The 19,070-nt window shown below is 41.3% G+C and overlaps 1 protein-coding gene across 4 annotated transcripts in view; it reads right to left on the reverse strand.

Moving 5' to 3' along the window:
• Nucleotides 1-18,299, reverse strand: part of LOC121518998 (P2X purinoceptor 5-like) — a 31,629-nt gene extending 13,330 nt beyond the window's left edge. The window contains exons 1-5 of one of the 4 annotated variants that reach the window (XM_041801747.1): nucleotides 18,112-18,246; nucleotides 11,873-16,461; nucleotides 7,862-8,012; nucleotides 5,115-5,186; nucleotides 388-463 (exon numbers count right to left, since the gene is read on the reverse strand). In XM_041801747.1, the coding sequence (XP_041657681.1) occupies nucleotides 388-463; nucleotides 5,115-5,186; nucleotides 7,862-8,012; nucleotides 11,873-11,967 (394 nt within the window). In that variant the 5' untranslated portion in view covers nucleotides 11,968-16,461; nucleotides 18,112-18,246. Of the gene's footprint in view, nucleotides 1-387; nucleotides 464-5,114; nucleotides 5,187-7,861; nucleotides 8,013-10,914; nucleotides 11,219-11,872; nucleotides 16,462-18,111 lie in introns of those variants that run through there. The other 3 variants (XM_041801756.1, XM_041801739.1, XM_041801767.1) reach the window with 3 other exon arrangements.
• Nucleotides 18,300-19,070: the final 771 nt, after the last annotated feature.

A 19,070-nucleotide genomic window follows, 5' to 3' on the forward strand; every position in this document is an offset into this window, starting at 1 on the left:
AGTTGTTGCTTTTTGTTCATCCGGTTTCCGATCACTATCTCTTTCTCTCTTGTAGCTTTATCTGTCAACATCCTCTTCTGATTCTCAGCCTTTGTTTCAAACTTTCATTTTGAGTGAAGGCTGGGGTGTGAACTCCTGCTGTAAAGCTCCATGCACTTCCTGTCAGAGAACCACAACCTGCTTCCAGACTTATATATTGTTGAATGTATATGACTAAGGTGCTCTGCAGTGATCTGTTCTCATTCTGCATTGTGTGAGAACAACTCTGACACCTCTGTTTTAAGGTGGAAAAGGTGCAAATTGTTGCTTTGAGGTCCTTTACCTTTTTTTTTAGACTGAAACTGCAGGCATGTAAAATGTTTTCTCCCCTTTGTCTCTCTTTCTTACCGTTACCAGCCACCACCATCTTTCCCTCTTCACAGTCTTCATCTTTTTTGCAAAGGCCGTCCAGGACTTTGGGGCTCTGATAGAAGAAACAAAAGGCATCTTCTTAATATAACAGACCTTTTTCCTCCAAGAGCTATTTCAGAATGAGTCTTTTAGGAAGGATTAAAATGTCAGGCACTGCAGTATTATTCATTGATGTATCTCTCTTAGCAAAAATATTGTAGAGCCCATTTTGACTGAGAGAAGAGAGGAAAAAGAGATGAAAAGATGGAAACACAGAAATTATAATCCTCAAAATAATGCAACCTTATGTCAGATTCAGGTATCTCCTTATTATGACATGATCTGAATCATATCCAGTGCATTCAGAAGTTTCCAGAACCCCTTCTTTTTCCAGTGTTGTTGTATTGAAGCTTGATGCCACAGTCTTTGTGGTATGTTTATTTTTATATATCTGCAGTCAATACCCCATAATGACAAAGTAAAAACAGAAAGCTTCGGTTCATGATAGCTTTAAAAGATATGGGGGCACAGAGCTAAAACGTGTATAAGAGCTTTTTTTTATGGCTGTTCTTGTGCGGTAATTCCTGTTAGTGTTAATCCTCTTGGCTGCTGAAGAGACAGGAGACCAAAAGAGGATGAGTTTACATACCAGAGGCCCTCTGGCTCTCTGTGTGAGAAAGATGGCTTAAATAATCAACAGAGAGAGAAGGGGGGGGGGCGTGACCTTTTGTTAAGATCTAAAGCATTTTGCAGTGAGGAAATGCTAGCTGTGAGTGCAAATTAAGACCCTGAAATACAAAAACAAATAAAAATGGCAAACTTCCTGTTGATTTGGTGACACAGGTCCAGGGATGCTTTTTTTTTATCTTGAAATTTAACATATGCCCACCAGTTTTCAAAATCCTGGATTATATTCTTTCTATTCATTAGGATCCTCATTAGTACCAGCAAAAGCACTGGATTTCTTTCAGGGGTCCAACCTGCTACTGAATTTTCAGGACAGTCTGACTGCAGGCCGTTGATCTGAGATGCCATATATCTCAGAACAGAAGTGGCGTAATTTGCCTGTAAAACATATTTCTGTTTTTTTTTATTATTTATGTCAACTTCTTTCATAAACAAAGTCTGGCAGTTCCATTCATTAATAAACCACACTGCAAACTTTACAGACTGAGCAACATGAAATAATTAAAAATAGATCAGATTATGAATAGACCCAAGACGTAGTGACACAAAAGGTGGTAAAGCCAACATAGCCACACTTGTTAAGCAATAAACACCAATACATAAAACCAATGTATGTAAGCTTTAGCTTATGCAACATGAGCTTTACTAATTGTAGCCAAAGCTTACATAGCCACAAAAATAACATAGATATGTAGCTTACAAATCTACATTGTTAGCTAAGCTTTAGCTACTTTAGCAATGTTGCTATGTTATTGATTGCAAAGTTAGCTTTAGTAAAGTGAGCTTTAGTAAATACAGCAAAAGCTAATTAAGCTACGTGTATAATCTAGATTTTTTGCTTATGTAGCTGCTTTGTGAGCTTTGCTTTAGCTACGTACCTACTTTTCAAAAACTGCAAAAGTCATGAACTGACATGTCTACAGTCGGCATGGTTAGTGACAGTTCTCTATGAACTTTACGCCTCGGTAGCGTCACGTGTTTTGTTGCTCTGATTGGCCTGTAAAGATGTGACAGACAGAATGTTCATCCAATCGCCCTCCAAGTATTTTTTTTTTTCAAGGCTCTGCCCTTTCCCAAACGCTGTCTATGAGAGGTTTACCAGATGGATGTATGAAACAAATCCATTTGGCATGTCAAGTTAGTTTTGCAGGCCAATTTTTTTTTACTTTAATTACGATACCCTCACCATTACCTTAATCCTTAAGCCCAACAACAGCCTGCTCTGAGATCACCTCCATCCACACAGGGTAGGTAAAAAAAACTACAGGAGCAGTGGTATTTCACCGGCAACCAAGGCCTCCTGTCTTTTCTACACTTTGAACAAAAGATGGCACTAAATTTCTTTAGTTCTATTCAGATCTGCTCCTATGGCAGCTGTGATGACAAACCATCTATCCTCTCAGGGAAACACAGGAACAGAGCAGTGGCCTAAAGTGCTGTGGGGTAGTTTGCCATGGGCATCTGGCTGCTGCCGGTGGGTGGGTTTGCTCATAGAAAATGATGGGGGTGCCCGCTGGATGGTTTGGGCTTTACTCTAACCCTCAATGTAAATTTCATCTGATTTTATTTTGAATGTTTAATCGTGTATTTAAGTTCTGAGATATACAGAGTCTAACAGTCTGTGAGAGTGGCCATCAGAGATATACGGTGTGCAGCCAGACCTCTTCCATGTTTTTTAAAATACTGTAGGGGGCGCCACTGAGCCCACCTACAAAATCGATATGCACCCCCTTTTCCAGGTGGGATTTTATCTGGCAGTTTTCACTGATCTAAAAGTGCTTTAAACCTCTGAAAAGCTACTTTCTGTTTCATGGTGTACTACAAATCACCATGGCTTGTAACAGACTGTTGACCTTCAGATCTGGGCAAGGTCGGTGTCTTGGAATTAACCTGAGCAAATGGTGGACAACTTAGTAACAGTGATTCTCTGTTGTCAGGGGGTGGGAATTATATTAAAATTTAACTATAAATGTATTCGGAGGGAATCTTAGTTTTAAGAGTATTTTTGATGGTGTTTAAGTGAAGTATTACTCCAAGTGTTTCTGATTACTATACTACCTCTGTCTTACACATCAGACCACAAACAGCGAAGAGTAAACAAAGGTATCTGAAAACAAAGTCAGCTGGTCTAATTGTCAAAAAGAAAACTGCATCTACTCACCACAGCATGCCTTCAAGCAAGCTGATATTTACAACAGAAAACACTCTGCTGTCCTCAAAGCACACAAAGAACATGTTTGTCTACAAGCTCAGTGTGGAGTGACTTTTATGACAACAGGATGGATGGATGAAGTGGTGAGTACGGAGTAGGCAAAGTTCCTGTTTCAGCTTTTAAGCGCAACGGAGCAAAAACAGCAGGTGCAGATTGTATGTTAGAAGCCCCGTGACATTTCCTGGTGACCTACTGACCTGAGGGTCTGTTGGGCCTGCGGTGAGCTGTCAATGTGAACAGCAAGAACGAGTGAATGGACCTCTCTAACTGCACGCATCATCATATGCATTTGCAACCCTCATGGTTGCTGTGCTCAGCAAGTTGCCATCATGGCTGCAAAAACTAATGTCATAGGTTTCTTTGTAATGCACGTAGCAGCTGTCTGACTGCTGTTTTTCAGCTAATAATGGCAACATTATTGTCATGTGAAAGGACCAGTCATGTGAAAAAGAAATTAGAGAAAGAAAGGGATAAAATATGAAAGAGAAAGGCCCTGGCCCCAAGGCAATCTACACATACCCTCTATGGCTGCGTAGCCTTGCTAATAAACGTGTTAACAGCCTGTGGACTACACAGTAAGCACATCTCTCTGTAGATGAATTAAATCAGGGCAACAATGAGAGCAACACAGCGATCATATACAGTGCTTATAAAAATATTCACCCCCTTGGATGTATAAAACTTTTGTTGAATTTAAAAATCAATGGTCAATATAATTTGGCTTTTTCATCACAAAAATTACATTGTCCTCTAGAATTTTCCTATATTTTGCTGCATTAATTTTTCTCTCTACCTTTACAAGCCTTCCAGGGCTGACTGCCAAGAAGCATCCCCACAGCATGATGCTACCACCACCATGCTTCATAGTGGGGATGGTGTTTTGCGTCTTGTCTGATGGCCAAAAAGCACCATTTTGGTCTCATCAGACCAAAGAACTTTCTTCCACTTGACTGTCAAGTCTCCTACGTTCCTTTTTCTGAGCTCTGGTCAAGAGTTAATATGATTTTTCTTTAACAGTGGCTTTTTCTTTGCCATTCCCTCATGAAGCTTTTGCTGGTGAAGAACCTCGGCAGCGGTTGTTGAATGCAGAGTCTGTCCCATCTCAGCTGCTGAAGCTTGGGACTCCTTCAGAGTAGTCATAGGAGTGTTGGGGGCCTCTCCACCAGTCTCAGATAGTGAGGATGACCTGATCTAGGTGGATTTACACATGTGCCATAGTCCCTCCATTTCTCTGGGAATGTTCAGTGGCTTGGAATTTTTTTTTTTTTTTGTATCCATCTCCTGACTTAAAGTTTTCAGAGTTTCTTGGAGAGTTCTTTTGTCATTGTGGTGTAATGGTAGCCATAAATACTGATTATCAAGTTACTCAACCTTCCAGACTCAAATGTCTATACTACACTGTACAAAAATCACTTCAGACACATTCACTCAGGTGATTCTCATTTCATTAACTGCATGACTACTAGCACCAATTGGCTGGACCTCTGTTGAATTAGGTCAGTCAATGTAAAGGGGGCAAATATTTATGCAGTCACTTATTTTACATTATATATTATTTATATTTAATTGAGATTACTTTTTAGAAATCTGTTTTCACTCTGACATCAGTGAGGGGTTTTGTCTTTTTTTTTTTTCAAAAAAGGCAAACTATATTGACAATGATTGATTGGTAAAATCCATAAAAGGGTAACATATTCAAGGGGGTGAAGACTTTCTAGAAGCACTACAACCTCAAGGGCAGCGTGTTTCACATTTTAAGTGTATTTGGGGTTTGTTTACCACTAAAACATGCTTTACCTTAAATCACCTTAAAAAATGCTCCTACCTCAGCACAATATCCCAGTTTCTGGTTTGGAGTCTCTATGAAGTTTGTTACAATAAACAGAACAGCTTCACCCTGTATGTAGAGAAAAAACATATACATTAGTCCTCATTTTTACACTATGCCATGATGATGATGATGATGATGATGATGGTGATGGTAATGTGACCCTGATGACCAGTCCCTCTCAGTGCTGCTCCACCGTCACTTGTTGTTGCAGCATTCCTTCTTTCATTCCTCGAACCTGTTACATCAGCGTCACATGCTCTTACCTTCCTTTTTAGGTTTTGTTTGCCTTGTTTGGCTCCATCTGTTTACAAGGATTAAATTTCTACGAGTCCTTATGCCACACTAAAATAACTGCTTAAAATTTCAGAGGAGTGAATTTTGTCCTTTAACTCACAATATCTGCTAGTGTCTGGGAACCTCAACTTTCACCTTCATCCACCAGCAGCGACATATACTGGAAAATATCTTTACTCTGCCCCAAGTCTAGTCATGTACCCGTGTGATTCAAGCTGAGCGTCCACCTCACAATGATGATGCATACGCTCACAATTTATGTGCCCACACAGGGACAACCTGACTTCTCACACTGTACATGTGAAATCAGGATTGCTGTGGCAAATGTGACAAAGTTTCCGATTAAAACTCCAACAGTCCAAGCTCTACATCACATCTATCTGTACTTCAATTAGCTATTTTTCACAGTTTAAATATAAACTCTAATAAAAATGCTCTCAACATCTTAAGTGCATGTACATACAGTTGAAACCAGAAGTTTACATACACTATATAAAAAGGCATATAAACTTTTTTTTCTCACCGTCTAACATTAAATCAGATTAAACTTTTCCTGTTTTTGGTCAATTAGGATTACCAAAATTATTTCTATTTGCTAAATGCCAGAATAATGAGAGAGATCATTTTTTAGACATTTTTTTATTATTTTCTTGAGAGTCAGAAGTTTACATACATTTCATTAGTATTTGGTAGCATTGCCTTTAAACTGTATGACTTGGGTCAAATGTTTTGGATATGCTTCCACAAGCTTCTCACAATAGTTTGCAGGAATTTTGGCCCATTCCTCCTGGCAGAACTGGTGTAACTGAGCCAAGTTTGTAGGCTGCCTTGCTCGCACATGCCTTTTCAGCTCTGCCCATAAATTTTCAATGAGATTGAGATCAGGGCTTTGTGATGGCCACTCCAAAACATTGACTTTGTTATCCTTAAGCCACTTTGTAACCAGTTTGGCAGTTTGCTTAGGGTCATTGTCCATTTGGAAAACCCATTTGCGCCCAAGCTTTAACTTCCTGGCTGATGTCTTGTGATGTTGCTTCAGTATTTCCACATAATGTTCTTTCCTCATGATGCCATCTATTTTGTGAAGTGCACCAGTCCCTCCTGCAGCAAAACAACCCCACAACATGATGCTGCCACCCCCATGTTTGACAGTTGGGATGGTGTTCTCAGGCTTGCAAGCTTCACCCTTTTTTCTCCAAATGTAATGATGGTCATTATGGCCAAAAAGTTCAATTTTAGTTTGGTCAGACCACAGAACATGTCTCTAAAAACTAAGGTCTTTGTCCCTGTGTGCATTTGCAAACTGTAATCTGGCTTTTTTATGTTTCTTTTGGAGTAATGGCTTCTTCCTGGGAGAGTGGCCTTTCAGCCCATGTCGGTACAGGACTCGTTTGACTGTTGATAATGACACACGCTTACCAGACTCAGCCAGCATCTTCACAAGGTCTTTTGCTTTTGTTCTTGGGTTAATATGCACTTTTCAGACCAAAGCACGTTCATCTCTGGGACACAGAACCCGTCTCCTTCCTGAGCGGTATGATGGCTGGACATTCCCATGGTGTTTATACTTGCGTATAATTGTTTGAACAGATGAACGTGGCACCTTCAGGCATCTGGAAATTGCACCCAAGGATGAACCACACTTGTGCAAGTCCACAATTCTCTTCCTGATATCTTGGCTGATTTCTTTCAATTTTCCCATGATGTTACACAAAGAAGCAGTGTGTTTCAGGTGTGCCTTAAAATACATCCACAGGTGTGCCTCTAATTAACTCAAATGTTGTCAATAAACCTATCAGAGGCTTCCAAAGACATGACATCATCATCTGGGCTTTCCCAAATTGTTTAAAGGCATAGTAATCTTAGTGTATGTAAACTTCTGACTTTGAAGAAAGTCATAAAAATTGTCTAAAAAAATCCTTTTCTCATTATTCTGGCATTTAGCAAACAGAAATAATTTTGGGAATCCTAACTGACCAAAAACAGGAAAAGTTTAATCTGATTTATTGTTAGACGGTGAGAAAAAAAAGTTTATGTGCCTTTTTATATAGTGTATGTAAACTTCTGGTTTCAGCTGTACATGCACACAGCATAACCAGCAAACAGCTCAATGTTTGCAGGTGTTTCCTGCTCGCTCATATATTTCCTCACGAGAGGGGGAAGACGCATCATATAGGAGATGCTGACTGACAGTTAGTGCAAAAACTGCGAGTGTGCAGTTATACAACCAAAATTCACCCGACTCTCTGTCATCAGCTGTACACTCAATCTACTGGAATTCATCAGTACATCAAAACCAGTGGAACATCTACAAAATGGGGTCAAAATCAGCTTGAAAATGGAGAGTATCACATGATCTAATCCTGTCTCAACTGTTTTGAACAACAAAGATGTGATGATGCAGAAATAGTTCATACATACTGCTGTGTTGGTGTAAATGTTTAAACCTGTGGTGGGATGACGTAGTCCTCAGGCCCCCAAACCAGCACACCAGAGTCTGAGGTGTTTGTCACTGAGACTCCCTTCAGTTTGGTGATGACTGAACTCTGGATGGCCTCGTCTGTCTCCTGGTAACCTTTCTTGCTCAAGAACACCCACCTGTGGGTGAAAACGAAACTTTTAAAGTTGAACAGTGTTTACAGCATCTCATTTGGTTCCACTTTCACTATGTTAGACAAAAATATAACTCAGTGGGCATAGTATAGTTAAGCATGAGCTTGAATATAGTTAAGTACAGTTAGGTCATATAGTTTTGTGTTTTATATAGAACAAAATGTGTTTTTTTCCCAATTCATGCATAACATGTGAGTCTGTTTTTAGTCAATTTTTCTATTAATGAAATTTCATCCTTTATGGCTTTTGATGGCCTGTGGACATGATAGTCTGTCAGTGGGTACCCATTCTCAATTAGTCTTTATCTGTTTACATAAAGGCTAAATAAATAGAATAATTAAAAACTGACTTACAGAGTTCAACAGTGGTTACCTTAATTGAGAACTGGTCACTATTTAATGCTCTAAAAGCTTCACTTGGGGTCAGAAAGTATTGTAAATCTGCATGAACTTCCTGGACAATATTGTACAGCATGACAGTTTTGGTGGATTAGGGGTCGTGGTCTGAGAAGGCATCTTCATGGGTCAGGGCTTGTCATCATTAAAAATGGCAGCCTGACAGGCTGAAGGTATAGAGATGAAATACTGAGACCAGTTATGCGACCATGTGCTGGTGCAATGTGGCCGGATTTCCTGCCTATGGATGGCAACACCCGCCCACATCGAGCAAGGCTAGTGACATAATTCTTGGAGGAGGAAGGCATCTGGAGGATGGAGTGGCCAGCTTGGTCACCTGACTTGAACCCTATTAAACACATTTGGGAGCAGCTACAGTCAAGATTGAAAGCGCGCCAGGTACCTCCCTAGAACCCGTGTGGAGTTGCGAACAGCATTGCTGGAGAATGGAAAGTCATCTCTCAACAGAATATCCAAAACCTCATCTCAAACATGCACAGGTGGTGTGAGGTTGTTATTAATGCACTGCCACTCAGCCACTATAGGACACCAAATAAAAGTAGCCTAAACTAACAGAGTGATTTTGTTACAGTTAACAGCATAAATTGAACCTCTTTTTATGCTTGTTCCTACTGATTTTATGAGCAAAGCTGAGCAGACCTTAACGCTCACTGACCACAGAAATCCTGCCTCCTCCTCCCTGTGTCAGAGTTGCTGTTAAATGTTTGTGCTGGAATGGTTTTGCATAGTTCATATGAGAGTAGTTCTCATTTCAACGGATGTATCTGCTAGAGGTTTGCTCAAACCAGAACCTTGTTGCAAGTCCAAGCTAGTTAAACAATGCCTGAATTGAGACTGCAGAATCACAAAGTTAATATTAAATTCCAGTGAGTGTGATACTCGTACTTGTTGGCTTTCACGTTTGTTCCTAATGTTACCCACAGTAGTGATCCTCTGTGCTGCTGTGCAGATGAAGGCTGGTCCAGGGTTTACACTTTGAGACTAAGAGGGTCGGTGGGCTAGAGGGTGGGTTCTGTCCACTTCCACATGAGCTGTGGTGGTTTATCACCACAGCACCATACAGTTTGTATTCAGTATTGTAAACACAAACTCAGTCACCACCACAGGGTTATACTTCAGGAGTGAAGCACTTGTGATTTTTGTGACTATTTCATATTAGGATTTTTTGTTTTTATGGCTACATACAGTCTATTTTTTTTCTTAATTCAATATTTATAACTTTTCAGGTATTGAATATCATTTTTTTTAACTTGTAACCTATAAAAGTTCAAAATTTTGGTATTGTGAAAACCTTATCTGTAAGCGGGTCAGTGACAAACAAAGTTTGGCAGGATGAAAAAAAAAATTCCCAAAAACTATTTTTTAAAGCATGCATTTGGTTTGTCAGAATGTAAATTTTGTATTTTGGTTGGTTTCAGGTACTTTAAACTACAGTTTTTTACATTTTTTTAATCAAAAAGTTAGACTAAAATGAGCTGAAAATGTCAAATGGTATAACCATAAAATAACTTCAGTTATTTCATATTTGATATACCTATGGTGTATTCAAAGGTACTCATGTAAACAAGTAACGCATCCTTAAAATATCACATGAAAATAGATTTTATCCAAGAACCTTAAATTTGAATTTTATGCATTTTTGTAATACTGAACTGGTGGCATGTGCCTAAAATATCTCCAATTTCTAAATAACTGGTGGCAAATTTTGCAAAAATGGTAAAAAGCCATTTGAGCCCCTTGTGATAGAACAGTTCTTTCCATGCCATATTAATTTTTCTGTATATTTTAACATTTTGATGAAAAACACTGGTTACACAGGTTGACACAGAACGGTTACACCACCTGACCATGTTGTTCTTATACGGTTAAAGGCCATGTTTGTTTAAGAATTTGATACCTACATCTCACAGAATATTCTAAAAGATCACCTGAACTGATTGTATATATTTGTTTATTCATTTACTTAATTATTGACAAACTTACCTGACAACAAAAATAGCTGGACTGAACTCACATCTTCTGGTGTGATCAGTGAAAATCACACACAGAATCACCAACATGGGACAGTCCTGGCAAGGCCAACATGCACCATGAAAGTGTCTGACTAGTACCAAGGATGCAGACATAGTCTGTGTCCAAAACCACACACTGATTCTCTACTCCCTATCCACTCTATAGTGAGCAACATATAGCGGACTACATAGTGGACTCAACTACAAACCCCAAAATGATTTTAGACACTACTTTAGCCGAGGGCGATCACGTCATCGCTGTCTCACAATTAAAACGTTTAGCAACAACAGCTTGTAGATTTCCATGACAACGGCTGAGGATCGAAATTAAAGATAGAATTTCACTGAAAACTGATACTGAACGTAACATATTTTCAGAAAAATAAAAATACTAATAGAAAAAAAGTTTTGTGACTTTAGTGGCAAAAAAATAGATTTTTTGTGTGTACTATAACTTACTTCTGCATTAAGATGATGGTTTCATGTCTTGTGATCCTCATAGGGAAAAAAGTTACTTCATTTTATATCCTTAACATTTTCTTACAGATTAAATACTTTGGTTTAAACCAACAAACAAAAAAGTATTAAAAAAAAGTTTTTATATGTGTTCCTGTGCTTCTCTCATTTGTCTGTCATGTTAAAAAGCAGTAACCGCGATCATGATGGTGAATATTTGCTGGGCTAGTGACCATCGGCTATTCACTACTTTTCACGATGCATTGTGGGATAGAGTGAGAGTACTACACTGCCTGGCCAAAAAAAAAAAAAGTCGCCACCTGGATTTAACTAAGCAAATAGGTACGAGCCTCCTATTGGATAATTACTGCATGGGCAATTATTTTTCAGCTGGAACAAGTTATTTAACCCCAGCTGATGCAATGAGTAACTTCTCATTTCTTAAACAATGGATTTTTTCTACCTTAATGGCACGGGCATATTCCAAGATGACAATGCCAGGATTCATCGGGCTCAAATTGTGAAAGAGAGCATGAGACATCATTTTCACACATGGATTGGCCACCCCAGAGTCCAGACCTTAACCCCATTGAGAATCTTTGGGATGTGCTGTAGAAGGCTTTGCACAGTGGTCAGACTCTCCCATCATCAATATTAAAATCAATGCAACACTGGATGGAAATAAATCTTGTGACATTGCAGAAGCTTAACGAAACAATGCCACAGCTAATGTGTGCTGTAATCAAAGCTAAAGGCGGTCCAACGAAATATTAGAGTGTGTGACCTTTTTTGGTGGCGACCTTTTTTTTTGGCCAGGCAGTGTATATAGTGAATAGCAATGCTCACTCAGAATTTGGACACCACTACAAAATGGTATTTTTACTATGTAGGTAGCGCACTATATAGTGAATGTGGAGTGATTTCAGCCATCACTTTTACTATGAGACACAGGATGGCTCACACAGCAACAGCCCCAGGGTTCATATTCCCATGGTACTCCCCACATGATCCCTTGAGGGACTGTAGGACTTCTCCAGGTAGATTAAGGACTTCCATAAAGTGTTCTCTGGGGTCAACAGTCCAGACCAGCAGTTCTCCACTCCTGCTGAGAACATGTTTATTGTGGTGATTTGATCATTTATTCATTTTATTTTGCCAACTTCTGTTTGTGTGCTGCTGTATCCAACTTTGCTTTCTTCGAGGCTCCTTCCCCCCGCTTGGGGCCAAGACAATTGATCACACCTGCTGCGAATGACTAATCAGACACACTACTTCTCTGCTGCGGCCTCTCGTCTCGGCGTCAGTGTATTGTCTGCCACGCTCAGCAGTACAACACTTCCTGACTACCAGTGACACTTGCTCTAAACTTTATGATTGATCTCCAGTGCTTTACTTGTGAACATTTTGACTTACCTGTGTCTCTTTTTTCCTCCAGTGCCTCCCTTCACGCCTCGCACCAGCCCAAAAAACCAGCAGCACGCTCACTCTTCACTGTGGAAGAAAACTCTCACTCACCTGCACGTCTGGATCAGCAGCTTTCATGAACTCCCCTGTGGAAAGAAAACCCTCACCCACCTGGATTCCTGGATTCCCCCCTCCCCTGAGCACATTCACGATAAATCTGTTAGACCTTTTTCCTCTGGTCTGCATTTTGGGTCCACCACACACCAAACCACAACAGAATACACTGACCACCATGGAGAGTGGGTGGGGGGAACTAGAATTAAAAGGGTTTTTCTTAAGAGTTTGTCAGATCCCCTTAAAGATGAGTTAGCCTCCCGTGATGAACCAGAATCCCTTGAAGGGTTGCTAGCTATACGTATTGATAACCGCCTCAGAGAAAGATACAGGGAGCGGGGTCAGAATAGGGGTTTTAAATCACATAGTCTGGCTCCCTCTTCAGGCCAATGGTCCCCTCCTCATCCATCCAAGGGTTCTGCCACTCCCTCCAGTCTCTCCGTTTCCCCAGAGGAACCCATGCAGCTGGGAAGAAATAAATTAACCCCATTAGAGCCATTACCCAGCCCCAAGAGTGTTACTGCCCTGGATGGAAGACTCATCATCAAAGTCACCCACTGCACTGTCATCGCGAAGACCTCCAGCTGTTTATCATTCCCTCACCTCATTCACCCATAGTTCTCGGTCTCCCCTGGCTCCAATTACACAACCCTCAGATCAACTGGAAAACTGCCACTATCACCAACTGGAGCATCCACTGTCATTCTCACTGCCTTCGTTCAGCCAATCCCTTCTCTCGTCGTCCCTCTGTCACCCCCTCTCTGCCAGACCTCACTTCAGTGCCCAAAGAACATCACGACCTCTCCACTGTCTTCAGTAAAGAGCTGGCTCTCTCTTTCCCCCCTCGTTGCCCTTACGACTGTGCCATAGACCTCCTCCCTGGTGCACCTCTTCCTGGAAGCCGTCTTTATAACCTATCTCGCCCGGAGCAGGAGGCCATGGAGAACTACATCCGTGACTCTCTAGCCACAGGTCTCATTTGCCCCTCCTCTTCACCACTAGGGGCAGGATTCCTCTTTGTAAAAAAGAAAGTCTCATCCCTGCGCCCCTGCATTGATTTAAGTGTCGTGAAGCCTCAATGACTTCACCATAAAAAACAAATACACCCTGCCACCCATCGATCCCTCCTTCGAACCGCTCTGCTATGCCCAAATCTTCACCAAACTGGATCTCCTGAATGCTTACCACCTGGTTAAAATAAAAGAAGGAGACGAGTGGAAAACAGCATTCAAGACACCTTTAGGACACTTTGAATACCTCATCATGTCCTTCAGTCTTACCAATGCACCTGCAGTGTTTCAAGCCTTCATAAATGATGTACTCAGAGATATGCTCAATCACTTTGTCTTTGTCTATCTTGATGACATCCTCATCTTCTCTCGCTCACTGGAGGAACACCGTCAGCACGTACACCTCGTCCTACAGCGCCTCCTGGAAAACCGTCTCTATATCAAACCAGAAAAATGTGAATTTCACTCCCCCTCTGTTGGTTTCCTGGGATACTGGGATACCTGGGTAAAGTGGCTACTCCTCTCATCAGTCTCACCGCCGCAAGCTCACCCTTCCTGTGGACCTCTGAAGCAGCTACAGCCTTCTAGCACCTAAAAACTCTGCTCACCTCTGCACCTGTACTCAGACACCCTAATTCAGCCCTGCAATTCCCCGTGGAGGTTGACGCCTTGGATACAGGAGCAGGGGCGGTCCTATCTCAAAGAGATCCTGAGACTCAACGGATACACCCCTGTGCATTCTTCTCTCGCCGGCTTTCTCCTGCTGAAAGAAACTACGACGTGGGCAATCGTGAGCTGCTTGCTGTGGTTTGGGCTCCTCAGGAGTGAAGCACTGGTTAGAGGGATCCAAACTCCCTTTTATCATCTGGGCCAACCACAAAAATCTAGCCTATCTAAGATCTGCTCGACGCCTCAACCCCCGCCAGGCCCAGTGGGCTCTCCTCCTCATCCGTTTCAACTACTCCCTCTCCTACCAGCTTGGATCTCATAATGTAAAACCTGACGCCTTGTCACGAAATAGAGGAAATCGTTATAAAAGCTCAAGAGCAACATCCCGTCCCTCCGTCCGGTCCCCCTGACCGGATATTTGTTCCTGAAACTGTTGGTTCACAAGTGCTCCAGTGGGGACACTCATCTAAGCTCACCTGTCACCCAGGCAGCACCAGAACTCTCCAGTTCCGGCGTCAGCACTTTTGGTGGTGGGATGGCCAAGGACACTCACCAGTTTGTGGCTACCTGCTCCATTTGTGCTCGGGGATAATCCTGTCATCAACCTCCAGCAGGTCTTTTCTGTCCTCTGCCCATCCCCAGCCGTCCCTGGTCCCACATCGCCCTCGACTTTGTCACTGGACTGCCTCTTTCTAGTGGAAACACTGTAATTCTCACCATCATTGACCGCTTCTCCAAGTTTGTGCACTATATCGCCCTACCCAAGCTCCCCTCTGCGCTGGAGACTGCAGATCTGCTCACCTCACACATCTTCAAACTGCATGGAATCCCTCTGGACATCGTCTCGGACAGAGGTCCGCAGTTTATCTCCCAAGTCTGGCAGGATTTCTGCAAATCACTGGGAGCAACCTCTAGTTTTTATCCCCAGTCCAACGGACAAACTGAAAGAGCCAATCAGGACCTGGAAGCGGCCCTGTGGTGTGTGGCTGCCAAACATCCCTCCTCCTGGAGCTCTCACCTCCCGTGGATTGAGTACGCTCACAACTCCCTCACCAGCTCGGCCACAGGTATGTCTCCATTCTTGTGTTGCTATGGTTACCCCCGAGACAATTGATCACACCTGCTGCGAATGACAAATCAGACACACTACTTCTCTGCTGCAGCCTCTCGTCTTGGCGTCAGTGTATTGTCTGCCACGCTCAGCGGTACAACACTCCCAGACTACCAGTGACACTCGCTCTAAACTTTATGATTGATCTCCAGTGCTTTACTTGTGAACATTTTGACTTACCTGTGTCTCTTTTTTCCTCCAGTGCCTCCCTCCACACCTCACACCAGCCCAAAAAAAACCCAGCAGCATGCTCACTCTTCACTGTGGAAGAAAACTCTCACTCACCTGCACGTCTGCAGCTCTCACAGACTCCCCTGTGGAAAGAAAACCCTCACTCACCTGGATTCCTGGATTCCCCCCTCCCCTGAGCACATTCACGATAAATCTGTTAAACCTTTTTCCTCTGGTCTGCATTTTGGGTCCACCACACACCAAACCATAACATTTATGTTTTATATATGAACATGTTCTCTCAGACAATGAGATTTCCAAAACACCCTTGGAGAACGCTAAAAGTTCTCCCAATAAAATTAATTGCACACAGGTTTTTGTTTCGAGAACTGCCAATCCCTAGCCATTATATCATGTCTGCTGCTTTCAGAGACCCCAGAGTAGGCCAAGCTTAAAAGGTCTCCTTCTTCAACCTGATGACCTCCTTCACCAGTGGGTTTTTAGGCTGCCGTCATGAAAGGCACCAGTGCTCCTCTTGATGCAGTCACTCCCAATATGGAAGCTTTAAATATGGACCACTTGGACTCCATGTCCCCAACCTCCCCCAGGTTGCACAAAACTTCTTATGGATGGGAGTTGAGAAACCTTCTAGGCAGGAACCTCCACCTGAAGTTCTCAGTTCATTTCACAAGTTTAGGATTACCAGGTCTGTCTGTGGGCCCACCTCACCATCTGATCCAACTGGTAGAGATCAGCTAACAACCCTTCTCTCTCCTTCACCTCAGTTTCCAAGACGTACAGGGGCAGATCTGATAAGGCAACTACAAACTGTATCATCAGTCTCTGGACTAGTATGGTCAAACATAGTCTTAGTATGGGCAGTAGACAGCTAGCAGAGAAGTCTACTAACAGAACACCACTCAGATCAGCATTCCTCCAAATCACCCCACAAAGTTTCTTTATCACTGCCCACATGAGGGTTAACACCCCCCAGTAGGACTGTCCGATCCAGAGGCTGGACTCTCTCCAGGGCCCCACCCAGACTCTGAGAAGGTTGTGTACTCCAAACTGCTGTTTGGTGTGTAAAGAAAACAAACAGTCAGGGCTTTAATCCTGTTACTTTCAGTCATAGAGATACTTCTCATTTCCTTCAGGGAAGGAAAGTTAATACCAAACATTTCCCAAACATAAAGGTTACTTAATAAAATTGTTTATCCTAGCCTAACAAAAATCAGATAAAGTTGTGAATAAATCCCATATTTAAAAATTATTCAGTGATTAACAATTGAAAATAGTTCTAAACAGCAAGTTTCTTCTTATTACATCTTTAATCAGCATCACAAAGTTCTGATTATTGATAAAATATCGTTTTTTTTAATGTGTCAAATGGTGTAACTGGTTACACCATTTGACATTTCACTCTAAAATCAAATTTAACAGGCATTATCACGGACACCTATGGAAGCTCATAGTCTTGGTATAAAGATGTGAAAGAGTACTTTTAATGTAAATAATGTTTTTTACAAAGATCATGAAATATAGACGTTTTTCTCTGGTCATAGCATTTGACATATGATCACTGACATTCCTTACCAAGCCCTAGAAATGTCCGATTATATATTTTAATCACAGATACCAACCTTGAGATGTACCAGTTATGATCATCAGATATTTATATCTGTGAAATTGTTTCCTTTGAAAATGTGTTTTTGAAAAATATTAACAAAATGGCCCCTTGAATGGTTGTTACACCACGCTGACATTTTAGGAAGTCAACCGAACTCCAAAGATTCCCCAAACTTTTAAAAATACACAGAACAATAATTGTTCAAGACATTCATCTAATATTCAACAGTACTAGTGTAAAATGATGCCAGACTGGTTTATAGGGTGTTTAGTTGGGATTTTCATCTTTTTCAAAAAAGATGAATTTTTTGGTACCTATTTTTTTGACATTGACATTTTTGCCTAAATTGCCCGTTACTCTCTCAAAGTTGATTGAAACCTGAAAATTTAGACTAGAGCAACAAAAGGGGCATAAGTGAAAGGGATTAATATGAATCTTAATAATATTCGCTCCTTTTAGATATTATTAAAACTTTCGGCTACTTTAAAACAGGCGTCACATCATTGATCCAAGTATATCTATTCTGTTTCTTAATAAGATGATTTGAAATGCCCCATTTTGGAATTAAAAGGGACATTTGACAAATACAGAAATCTAAATTATCAAATAAAATAATGCTGCACGAATAACGGATAATGAATAAGATGCAAGAATGAATGAGTTGGTACATTATCAGCTGTTAGTTAAACTTATCAGTATAAAAAAGAGACTTAGCAAATGTGAATATTTTCCACATATGTTCATTGAGGTAGCATAGCATTACTTAAAAACCAAAACATTTCCCCTTTCAGCAGCACCTCAAAATATCTCTTTAGCCAGCTATAATTAGCAAACTTGCTATTTGCCCTAGCCCTGTCTTTGATAAATGACGTCTTGACGTTGCCGTCATGGTAAACTGAAGATGTTTGGACAAAAACAATCATCTGGTAAAACAGCCACATGGCCTGACTTAAATATTCAAGTTTATCAGACACAGTCACATTAGAGATTACAAAATTCCTCATAGACATTCATAAAATATGTTGCCTACTTGTAAGAGGTCTAGTCACTCACACCAGTGTATAACACCAAGAAAGAGCCAGTAAATCACTTACCCTATGATGTACCCTATGACACAGAGCTGGATGAGTCTGTACAAAACCCCAACTCGCTTATTTTTGGCCACAATGTACTTTTCAGTTTTGTAGTCAAATAAGGAGAGGAAAAAGTTCCAAGCCATCCTGCAGCTGCCTGCAGACTCTTGGTGTCAGTGTATAATATGTGGCTCAGTGATCCACTCACAGCCTGAGGAGAGTTTAGTTTCAGTGAGGCTGCTCAGAGTAAACAGCCTGCAGGAGGCGGACACTGTTCAGCCCCCTTCTACACCCTCCCCACCTCCCCACCTCTCACCAGTCTACAGTCAGCATCATTGAGCAGGGTTCTGATTATAATGAAGTATTCTGGTTACATGGGCACATAAGGCAAGTCTGCTCTGATCCATGATAAAAAACATGATATGAACTCATGACTACTCAAAAGCTGAAGTAACAGGACATCTACAGTCTTTGGTTTGCTGTCAGTCATGCTCAGCAGCATTCATCAGTTAGATATGTTACTAGGGGCGTCATGTGGGTCAAACTTCTAGGGGGGTAAGTTAGCGAGGGGTGTAGAGGGGCCTTCTTGGAATAAAATAAAAGAATGATGACATTTTCTGTGTCTTAACACTTCTATAATCAAGCATAAGCATGAGTGTATTATTTTTGAGAACTGCTATTTCAATGTCTTTGTGATTTCTGTTTCTCCACAAATATTCTGAGGATGTTAAAGGTTTTAGGAAAACCTGAGTTCAGTGATGCTAAATCTCTTAAGCTTATTTCTCTTTTTTCTAGCTTTCACATATAAGAATAATTCCACATGATGGATCACCAAAGTCAAACTGACAACATCTGACACAACAGTCTCACAAGTAAGCGTTAAAGCAACGGCTGTTTACTTTTTGTTAACCCTTCATGGGGTAAGGAACCATATGTGGTCTCTTTGGCTGACTTCCTTTGTGGCCCCCACCCAAATCTCT

This window comes from Cheilinus undulatus, linkage group 2 (assembly GCF_018320785.1).
Source record: "Cheilinus undulatus linkage group 2, ASM1832078v1, whole genome shotgun sequence".
NCBI lineage: Eukaryota > Metazoa > Chordata > Actinopteri > Labriformes > Labridae > Cheilinus > Cheilinus undulatus.